This window comes from Pyxicephalus adspersus, chromosome 3 (assembly GCF_032062135.1).
Source record: "Pyxicephalus adspersus chromosome 3, UCB_Pads_2.0, whole genome shotgun sequence".
Lineage (NCBI taxonomy): Eukaryota > Metazoa > Chordata > Amphibia > Anura > Pyxicephalidae > Pyxicephalus > Pyxicephalus adspersus.
Window position 1 is genome coordinate 132,552,198 of NC_092860.1, and position 12,053 is coordinate 132,564,250.

The 12,053-nt window shown below is 35.0% G+C and overlaps 1 protein-coding gene across 1 annotated transcript in view; it reads right to left on the bottom strand.

Moving 5' to 3' along the window:
• Positions 1-12,053, bottom strand: part of SLIT2 (slit guidance ligand 2) — a 197,610-nt gene that overhangs the window by 48,774 nt on the left and 136,783 nt on the right. Inside the window, exons 6-7 of the mRNA XM_072406874.1 lie at positions 7,224-7,295; positions 3,783-3,854 (exon numbers count right to left, since the gene is read on the bottom strand). Of these exons, the coding sequence (XP_072262975.1) occupies positions 3,783-3,854; positions 7,224-7,295 (144 nt within the window). The remainder of the gene's footprint in view (positions 1-3,782; positions 3,855-7,223; positions 7,296-12,053) is intronic.

Sequence of the window (12,053 nt, forward strand, 5' to 3'; positions counted from 1 at the left end):
ATGTACTTATAAATGAGCTGTAGCACATTTTTATTGGGAGGCCCTAGTCCTTCTGTGTGTAGAGTAGCTTCTCATCTGCACCAAGAAGCTTTAAAGTTTATCGGTACCATTAGGGATTAGATGAGACCCCTAATGGGCATTATGTTTCTGTCCCATTGGGGAGGTTTCTTTTCTATGTCCTATTCCTAAAACAGGGATAAATGTTTTGGCTAGAGATACACTTTAAGATCGGCATCAATTTATTTACAAAGGGGGGATGTATTCAGTTCCTAACAAGACAGTAGGAGAATCTCTCTGCCTCTAGACATTCTCAAAAAGAGACATAGAAAGGGAAATATCAACCACAGAAGGCACTAAACATGGACTTTTAAAAGATTTAATAAACATACTTATGCACTTCAGTTTTGACTTCTTCACAAAAGTCTATGTAGCACCCATTGACCCAAAACTAAAAAGCTTAATTCTGTAATCCTCACTACTATTGTTTTCTTTTCTGTGTTTACCAACTTATCTGTTGCGAATCCTTTCAAAACTAATTTATTTTCAGGACAGAAAAAAACAAGTGTTTGCCAACATGAAAATGCAATCTTTACAGTTCCACTGCTGTTTCTTTACAGTTGGTTAAGAAAACATACAAGAGTATGAAAACAGTAGGACTCTGAAGCCTAAAACGCTGTAACAAAGGTGGGGGTTAAAAAAAGTGAAAAAAAGACAAAATGCTCCTGAAGAAAATTGCTCTATAGGGGGAGAATACTGACAGCAAGAGTGAAAAAAGACCTATAAAAGATTTGGCTCCCAATTAGAAATATCACTAAGTCTTCCTTTATTAGTCTCTATAGAAACTGCCAGCAAAATCCTTTTAACAGGTCACATTCATTTTCAAGCGAACAAGACAAGAAAAATAATTCAATATAAAACACCCCCCTTGTATCCTTTTTTTCTGATTTCCTCTTTTTTTTTGTTTAATCAAAGAAAAGGGGATTAGTTGCTTTTGGCCCCTTGGGATCTGAGCTCAATACAACGCCTCAAATTGAAAGATGGAAATGGCAACACAAAGAAGAATTAAGTTTGTTACTCTGAAAATGGGCAGGTCAGCGCAAGATCATGGCTCAATTCCAAGTAGTGAAAGCATATGTAGCTTTCGCTAAATTGGTATATGACAACTTTTTATTTATTTATTTCTGTAGAGGGACAATAATCCTAAAACCAACATTTAGATGTAGAGAAGAGCTGAAGACAACCTTCATTAAATTTAATGGAAAAGTTTTAGAAGCTCACAAGAATAGAAGATGACTGTGATAAAGATGTGAATGTAAGGTATAGAGATACTGTGATAATGCTACTGCTTGCCTACCTAATTACCTCATTGAAGATACTAAACTAAAGCTGACCACTGACAATAAAATAAATAGTCCTTTAGAAGATTGAAGCATAAACATGGTTGCTTGCAATATGTTTAAGAGCTCAGCAGGCAACCTGGTCACCAGGCTTTTCCCCTCCAAAGCTGCACTAGTATTTGCAATACTTCCCATATAGCCAGTCACGATCTTTATCTCCAAAAGCCAAAAAACCTTTTCTTGGTACACCTCTAAAAATATTCAACAATTATTCCTACTGACACAATATGGCAGATCAGGTATTAGTCAGAAAGGCTTGGCAGTTTGGTTTGAACTCATATGCAGCAATGTTTGGTGAACATTTATAGCGGCCCTTACTCTATTTAAAATTTCTGATACATAAGTTACAATATCCTATAGAAAAAAAATCATACAATGTAAACATTTCCTTTTTTTTAATTACTTTTAATACCACCAAAGGCTTCCTTTTTCACGGCAATTTGTATTTTTGGCTTAGAGGCGAAAATGTTTACGCCTATTTACAGACTGTGTTGTGTTTCTACAGTTGTCCTTGACTGAGTAATATTCCATTTCTTAGCTGATGCTCGCTGTTCTAACCAGCTATAATGGGTATTAAAACACACTGCTCCATCTCTAGAGCTAATTTCATGTTACAAAGATTGTCAAAGAGCCGGTACAGTTTAATTAGGTCTGGCTGCAGTACAGTAATAAAAGAGTAAAGATTTCCTATTTATCATAGGTGACAGCCAATCAAAGCCTGTCTATTGCTCTTGAATGAAATGTGAAATACCTAGTATGTCAATACACTTATTTATTTGGAAGGAAAGTCTCTAAAGGGTTGCCAAACAAAAAAGGAAAAATTAAAAGACTTTAGCAGGCTTTTTCAAAGGTTCGGAATACTGTGAATATATGGTCAGGGTTGCATAACCAAAAGGTCCGGCTTATGTTTGGTGTACGGACAAAATTACTTTTCAAGTAAAAATCTAGCTGCATTTTATTAAGCAAATGATTTGTATTGTTTTGTACACCTAAGAAGTGGTCAAAGTGACCCTGTTTTACCAGCAGATGGGGGAATATACGGCATTTAGGTCAAATCAATCCTGTTGATCTTGTGTTGCCTAAAATGCACCACTACAACTCTTTTGGATTGTATTAGCATCTCGCCCATAATATCCCTAATGATGTTCCAGTATATCACCAGGATTTGATAGTTTTGGATAAAATGAGGACATTCATATACATAATCACAACTAGGGCATACTCATGAAGACACCTAGTCCTAAGTATGAATTAGGTGTTTGAGGCAGAAGATTACAAAATAGTCTTTGCGGTGGATTATAATAAATGTATGGAATGTGAAAGTGGAAAGTGGAGGGATACTTAAGGTTCCCCCCTGGTAACCTCATCATATCATCTGGATTTTTTATTGAATATTTTGATTGGCTTACTTTTATTACAATAAAAAAGTGTTTTTTTCCTCACGCCAAGTTTTTTTCTTTTATGTTTGCTCTGATCAAGTATGTTTTTTTCTAAATACAGTTGGTTTTATTGAAATATGAAGTCTTAAGAGAATTGATGATGTGCAAAGTGCAGCTGTCCAGAACCACCAACTAAATTTCAATCTATTGTATTCAATCCGCTGGAAGGTAACTGTTACACGGCTGTTAACAGTTTCTGTATTTTTCACATGGCCGTTTGTCTGTGTCTTTAAGAATTGGGAACTACAGATACCTAAAAAGTCTACTTTACCAGTGATATATCTTTGCTATGTGTATCGTTAATGGAGCACTTTGCTAAAGGTCTTCCTGTTCAAAGGTGTTTACTTTAGGGAGTTGTTCAAATATAGCATTTGTGGCCTGGACAGTACTGACAATGCAGACAGATAGATGTGTATGCATATATTTATTAAAGATATAATAAAAAGCAAACATTCTACTTAGAGAGAAAAGAAAGGATATATGGCTGTTCTCCAAATGACTAGAGTATATTAAATATGAAAAGTAGCTTTTATGCATTGTTCTTTACATATATTTCTGCAAAGAGAGATTTCAGATGTTTTTTTTCCTACTTTTTGATATGTAGTTTCACAGTAAAAATCCTTCAGCTGACTTGCCGTGCTTTCATTTTAATGCTGATATACTTATGAATTACAAAAAACTTACCAAGCTATTATCATTTTTTCTAGGGTAACTCATTGGTTACAACCACAGCTATTACTTAGAGTTTGTTATTTGTTACTGTTACATTATCCTATTTCTAAAAAATGTTTCCTTATGTCTTCCATAAAATTTCATTTCAGAAAGCAGATGTTTCCCAAGACAAAGATTTCAAGTGATGTTTTAATCTATTTAGCACATCGAAATATGATTGTTCTGTCCCAGGGTAACAAAAACACAAGAGAATAATTAATAAAAATCTACTTACAAAATTCGCAGTTTTGGCATGTGGTTGAAGCTTGCCACTGAAAGTCGAGTGATATTGTTATTGTTGAGGGTGCTGTAAAACATGAAAGAGAAGAAGAAGTTAGATCACCAAAGGCAACATCAGGATTTGTAATACGGCTGCGTATTTTCTTTTTGACGGCGTAAAGTTTATTGCTCGAAAAATCTGTTCAACATGTTTCCCTGGCAATGTATAATTGTGCACAGGAACAATATTAACTGCAATGAACCCTAACTAAAAATACCGTTGGATTAGTCTGAAACATTTGAATGTCTGCATTGCATTTCCCACAGGCATTTTCCACTTATTTAATGTGCTGCTAATGAAAACTCCAGTACAGCTCAATTAATATGACGCTTGGTAACAGTGCCATGTAGGCATTCTATAGTGAACTGCATTTTGGGTATAGCAAGTCACAGAGGGGTCACCAAACTTTTCCATATCTTATCTTAAAACACATCACACTCTGTTTGCCATCCACATTAATGTTGACCAGGGTTAGCCATGGATTTACAGACACTTCACTTAGCGCAACAACCATTCTCAAACCACATATGATTGCAACAAAGCATAGGCGCATCAAGATTGTCAATGCTATACAGTTACAATAGAGAGTGTTAGGAAAAAACATAGTTTACAAATTTAAAACAAAATATTAAACAATTAGGTTGTTAATGGGAAAGACAGAAAGCAGAAAAAAAGGAGAAAGATTGGAAAAGCTATCATTTAAAGATCATAACTTTCTTGGTCTTTAGTACCTCTGATAAAATCCTAATATAGATGGTTATACCATTTGTAATGGGTAAGACCATATTCCAATGTGAATATTAAGTCTTGCTCATTATCACATCTGACATTAAGATAAGCTAAATATGGAAGGACAAAGCCAACAAGGTTGGAATTTCTTGATAAAATGAAATATTTACTTTATGTTATAAGGCAAATACAAGCTTGGGAAATGTCGGTGTTATCAGTGTTATAGGGAAAAGAGAAGTATTAGTAGGGTTTAGAAAAGATATACATTTAGGAAAAGTATTCTTTAATTACACCTCAATGTCTAAAAATAGTTTACAGCTAAAGCTCAGGCAAATATATATATATATATATATATATATATATATACTCACAACAAAGCAATCACACCTTGAATGACTTAAGTAATGTTAGATACCAAAAAGCTTAAACAATCTTTTCATATTAAATAACTTGCTTTAAAGATAATAAAGTACAATCCCTATTTAAAAAAAGAAAAAAAGGAAATAGAAATAAAATTAACAAGTACAAAATAATTCTACTTAATATAGTCTTTGCTTTATCTACGAAGATAGAAAACTATTCGCGATAAAAAAAGACCATAGCTGTATATGCCGCTAGCCACAAGTAAAATAGGAAAATGAAGAAAAAGACCATTAAAGAATAAGAGCATGCATAGTATAAGAGCTTAAAAACTTGCCTGAAATTGAAGACATTTTAGGAAGGCAACTTAGCTGTGGATGGCTGCGAATGGCAATGTTGGAAGATGTCTCGGAGCAAGAACCATCCACTCAACAAGAGAAGCAGAGTATGCAACAAAAATGTGAAAGGATCTGGCGCTTATCAAGGCTCGACGCCCTTCAGAATTTCTGGAATATTCCAATCTTCCTCTGTTTAGTCCTAGCTCCTCCCACAAACGTCAGCAGAATTTTACTACTGCCGCAGTGGGTGCAGTCACCATAAATTGTACATTTATATTCAGCTGCCATCACTGAAGTTGCAAAATTTCATCAGAACCCAAAAATCCGCATAAAAGTTTTTAATTATTTGAACTTGAATGACTTTTAAAAGTTTATCTCAAATCTCTACTGGCTATTGGTTACATGGCCTACCTCCTGTGTTCTAAATTACTGCACAAATGAGGATCAGTTCATTTGTAAAACACAAGTTAAATATGGTAACACGTCAAACGTATGAATTGTTTAATGGCAAGCAATTTTGCGTTAGCATTAAAACAGCATTTTTAAGACAGCCATACCAGGGGCAATGTTGGGTGGATGGCATAAGAAATGGGTACTGGCAACCATAATTTTTGCATCTTAGATCTGATATTTGCTATTTTGCTATTCTCCAATTTGATTTTTTTTATCAAACAACTATTCAGAACAAGTAGTAATAGTTTAATTTACCTAATTATTTTTTACATTTCTACATTTATCTTCATCTAAAACCTGGATGAAACATGAAAAGCTTAACATTTGCTGAAATGGTGTTCTCTTAAGTGAACACTGAGAAAGAGGTGTTGAATTGTGTGTCAGACACTAGCTACGGTGAGGCATTGCAGATATCGTTTTACTGTTCAAAGGAATTTAGTCCGCCATTTTGAACACACCCAACATTCTCCTTTTTTTGTCTTACGAGTATAAAGCCATATTTATGATTTGGTTGAGCGCTATAGGGGCAGTCTATCTGAGCTGCAATGCAGCACTTGAATATCGGAACAGCAAACATTTTAAAAAAACTATATTCAGCCACGTGTATTACTATACCTGGAAATTAAAGAATTCTAAATTCCTATGGCACCCAATCTAAATGAGATAATATTCTGCCATTTTACATACTTAATTTAAAAGAAAAATCTATCTTTTCTCCTGAATGTAAAGCCTAATTTATACTCTGAGACAACCTCAGATTACTGGTAGCCTAAAAGACTGTAAACTCCAAGCGACCAAGGACTCATATGAAAAGATGAAAAAGGAGCCATACAATGTAATATTTAAATATATATATATATATACATGAATAAATTAGATCCTATAGTTAGCAAAGAGAAGGATTAATAAAGATAGATAATCAAACAAATACATTAGCTAAATCAATATTTTTGTAATTTATAAGCTAGATATAAAATAAAAATAAATAGTAGTATCAATAAAGATAGTAAATCAAACAAACATGGATAAAAATGGATAAAAAGATAGATACTTTTAGTGTAATTTGCAAGCTACGTGCATAAATACATAAGATCATCAAATATAATGAGGCTGACGTTGATAGGCACCATAAAACAAGGTACTGAAACCCAAAGCAGCCAACCAGCAATCATCTTCCACTCTTCTGTTTTCTCTAGACATGAAATGTGAAACCTGATTGGTTGTTATGGGCTTCTGCACTCTGCGCAACACCACGGTATGTTCAAAAGCAGCCAGCTTAGGAGAAGTTAAATCAGAAGAAATGAAGGAGAGATGATCATACAGTTAGCAGCATAACAAAATCATTATTTTTTTTTTATTTAGCCAATGCAGCAGTTCTGTAAAGCACATTTATTGCAGAGCAGTGACAGCGACATGACAGTAAGCAGGCACAGATCAGCTCACACATACACACACATACACACGCTGCCCTCATCATAAGCTGCTGATGCCAAGACACTAGATGACATTTACTTACAGCACTTCCAGGTCGCGCAGAGCTCGGAAAGAACCATCTTCAATGCAGCTGATCTGGTTAAAATCCAGTTGCCTGTGAACAGATTAGGAGGATTTACTTAAAAGACAAGCACAACGGTTCAGTGAAGTCAACCTCATCTGATCTACAAAAGCTAGGCCGTTCTAGCCAGCAGCCTTTCTCCTCCACTTTCTCTACTTCTGCACCCTGCTCTTGCTCTGCTGCTGCTCTGCACAGAGACAGAAGCGCAGAAAAAGCTCTTGTAAATAATAACTGCACCTTATATTAAATGCCAAAAGAAAGCAATTTCATTACATCAAGTAAAGCCATCCATTAAAAGCTCTCAGCGTCATCTCGCTGAAACAATTTCATTAAGGTAAAGCACTGTAAATCACTTAGTGTCACATGCATCCCCTCAGTGACCTAACTGAATCCATTTATCAGAGAAGCCAGCTGCATGTTAATTTTACTATCTTTGGCAAGAAAGGAAAAGATGCTATTCTTATTTAATATGGCTGCATGGCGTAAGCCTTGTGTGCCGTTTCCTTTGTGTGACTTGGGGACTCAGTTCACATTTAAAGCAGTCCAGCTGTCGTGGCATATTTGTAGTGCAATATCACCGAATGTGGCTCGGATACATATGAGGACATAATATGAAACTAGATCTCCAGAGTAGAATGAGGTCCTCTTAATCTTTTTCATAATCCATCACAGCAGAAAACAAGACAGCACACCGACTTGAGAAATCGGGGAAGATATACAGTTTATTGGTTACAGCTGCTCGCAGATGCCCATACAACTCATGGCACTTATGTAATATACACCTGAATAAAATTAATGATGATACTCTGATACTAAATATATATTGTTCTTATCATTGGGATAACATTATTAACAACATCAAAAAAAGAATAAATATTTAAAAACATAATAACAAAAGTAGGGTTCATTTAAAAATACTAGAAAAACATGAAATCCAGATAAATACAGTGCACAATATTTATTTTAGTTTTACATTTGAAAACAAAATATACTTACTTTAAGCAAAGATCTGCCTCAATTTCATCAATACAATATGGAGCACCAATATTTTAGGCAAGCTATGCCAACAAAACACAAAGAACAAAACTAAGCAGTTGGTCGATCAGGTAACCATCAGGTGTTGCAAGTAAAGAAAACTGAATGGCATGAAGCCGGGTTTACCCACATTCTGTCTGTAAGATGATGACCCTTTTATTAATGTATGGGTAAGTTCCATTCTGAAACATTTTAAGACCTCCTAAGCTTAGTTTGCCAGGCATAGACTGTATATTTGAAAAGTGTGGAAACAATGATTAGCAAGACACATAGTAAGTATGCATTTTGAATCAAATAAAACATTTGATTTGATGCTATAGCTTGCTTTTACAATGCTGAAGGAGTTGCTTTAAGTTGTCTCTGAGTTCCTTAGAGCTTCTTCTGAGTTGCTTTTACAATCATTTTGGCTTGTTAGTGGAAGAAAAGTAGGTTAGTTGCAAGAAATACCCAGCCCTGGGTATATGTAAGCCCCTAGGTGAGTGTGTTAATGGAATATGTTTGAATCAGATGGATTTTACGTTCCTATAATAGTCTTTGGGAAAGCAAATCCTGATGCATGCATGTCAGATCAGAATAAAGTCTGTGTTAAATGGACTTGCTGATTATGGTGGATATGGTGGAATGTTAATATTATTACACAGTATTTATATAGCGCCGATAGTCATGTCACTAGCTGTCCCTCAAAGGGACTTACAATCTTATGTCGCTACTATAGTCATTTGTCTTTATTACAGCCTAATGTCATTTTTTTTTGGGGGGGGGCAATGTTGAAAGAAGTAATTACAAAGCACAGAAAGTTCAATCATGCTGCAACTTTCTAACTTTAGCACAGCTGCAGCATCTTCCTGACAGCACTCGTTGCTCATGATTGCTTTCACCTGTTGTTTGGATTGGCTCTTCATATTCTACAAGCACTTTATAGGTCACAAATAAAATAGTGGCTTGAGATTCTCCGAATACATTTCTGTATTCATTTAATGTACCAAACCACTGTACACGCACAGCTGCACCATATAATTCACAATATTTCCTTTGTTTATGATTACAAAACTGAAAAAATAATCTAAAAAAAGAAAAAAAAGTATAAAACAAAGTCAGATTGTGGCTTTATACACGTCCCATGCTTCTGCAGAGAGCCAGTGACACTGGACACAGATATCTCGTAGCTCCTTTCTGTGAGATCTCCTTTGAGAAGCACATGAACATCCTGGGAGAAAACGTACAGGCAGAGACCACCCCGTGCACACCAGGTGCTCTGTTTATTGAGTTTAGTTTTCCTATAAGTTTGGCATTTATTACTGCATTAATAAAACATTCATATGGTGGTTTCCTCACAAATCCTTTATAATTACAAATAACACCATTGGAGAGAGCTAAATATTTTTATTATCAATTTTATATCATTGCAGAAGGTTTAGGCTTGGGGAGAAAACTGCAGACAATGGGAAACTGGAAACAAAGTGAGTACGAGAAGATGCTGCAAAATGATTCATTAGTAACTGGAAGTCTAGGGAATACATCAAGTGAGTAACAGAAATGAGTAATATTATAAGAGTAAGATGCAGAATATTGAAAAGGAAGAGAATGCTGCAGCTTGACCGCAGTGCCTGCGTCGATAAATGCACACAGGTATTTAAAACGCTTGTAAATAAACAGAAAACAGTTTGATGATTATTATTATTATTATTATTAGTTTGTTTATTTTTGGACAAGGTAAGAAAGAGTTAAACCTTCTATCAAGTTTTACTTGACTCTTGGTAACCATTCTCACTAAAATAGAAAATCTGGGGAAATCCAACATTTTGAGATGTCATAAGATCAATATGTTCCAGGACAACTCTTTGGAATTATTTCTTTTCACTTTCTAAAGACTTGCAAAAACTTCTCATTGTATTTCATTAGGCAAGGATTTGAAGAGAAATGTATTAATCAGGTTAAAAAACAAAACAAAAAAACAACCTGATAGAGGTTTTATCCCCACTTTGCCCTATACAAAAAAAATTAAAAAAACTTTTTGGGCTGGACATACACTTTAATGCTTTATGGGTGCTAAATATGGAAGAGATCAAAAAATGCTACGTGTGAATTTTTAATTGATTTATCTTTGAAAACAACAAATGTGGCGGCATTTATATTTAACTTTATTGTTATATAAATAAATAAGGTTTGGTTATCTTAGCTTTATTGTTATATAAATAAGGTTTTTATTGCTATGTCCTCATTAGAAAGGTTTACACTAGTTGTCCAGGGGATGTCACTGAATTAAGGGAGATATCCGAAAATTTGCATTAACACCTGTATAGGAATAGAAGAAAAATCATCCAATAGGAACACAAATTGAGGTTAATTTACATTGTTATTTCAACCTGATTAGCTCCCTCTAATATCCTTCCCAGGAGTGCACCATCCATGTGTTCCTTATGCAAAAAAACCTAGAGTTTTCATAAAAAAGGTTTTTTAATCATTTTCAGAAAAGTAAACTGTTGCAGTTTCCCTTATTTTTGAGAAATTGACTACTATTCCTCTTGTGTCTATAGGACAGATAATGAATGGAAATACCACCCAATAGACACAAATGGGATTGTAAGCCTTGGCCTTACATATATATGTAGAAACTGCCTAAAATATAGGAACAATTTTAAAATGCTATTGAGATGCCCCACCAGGGTGGGTCAGACGGGTCCTATCATTTGGCACCATAGCCAGTATGTACCTACAGGACCACACACACAAAAAACATATATTCAGCTTTTTATAATTGGCTTTAAGATTAGTGAGGCAGCATTCTGGGAATTTAGATTACAGCACAACAGTAAATGCTGATTGAATGTAATAGGAAATTACAATGTCAAGCATCTCCACTAAGGCATTCCCTTAGCATAACACTGAATGAAGTACGGAAGCCTCGCATCCTGCCGGAGAAGCTTTCCAATTCCGCAGATTAATTTCGCCCAGCAATTAAGTAAATTGGCTTTTTATTAAAGTGATAATATAGATGTACAGTACAATACTTTAACCTCCTGGACTATCTATCAAAGTCATTTAAATTGCTCAGTGGCATGAAAGGCTGCTGCTCTTAGTGCAGTCCCGAAGAGGAATTGCTTCTAGACAAATTGGCAAAATCTTTTTATGCCATCAAATTTGCCTAATGCAGTCTGTAGGTTAATCTGAAAAAGGGTGAGTTGTATGGGTGCCCGTATCTTTTTATCCTTAGCTGTCAATAGATAAATCACTGCTGACACAGCGTCTTCTAAATCATTCTGGAGAGGAGAAATCATTGAGGACAATCATCTTCCACAGTTTTACAAAATGGCACTAAATTGAGAGATGCTTTATAGTGTTTAACATTTCTGATATGAGATAGTACACTTCTTTCTGCCCATTTTCAAATCTAAGCTATCTTTGTAGCATTAATGAGTCGGGATAACAGAAAAGAGGGATCTGTGTTAAAGAGCCAAAGATTAGACTGCAGTAGTTAGGATAATGAAGAGTAATAACCTTTAATTCACAAGATATTTCAATCATGGACTTAAACACAAGATTACAAGCGTGAAAACCTAAAGGGATGCAATGGATTAGATGCAAACACTGGTGTAAGAACAATGTGAGTGGTCTGCAAAGATAAATGGATCCAAAGACTATCATCCCTAGCAGACAACCTCAGCCTTTATCCTGAGCCCAATATTCTTATGGGAAGGGAAGAAAATGATCACTTTTAATGTTACAAAGTTGTAGAAATGTCCAATGAAGCAGATC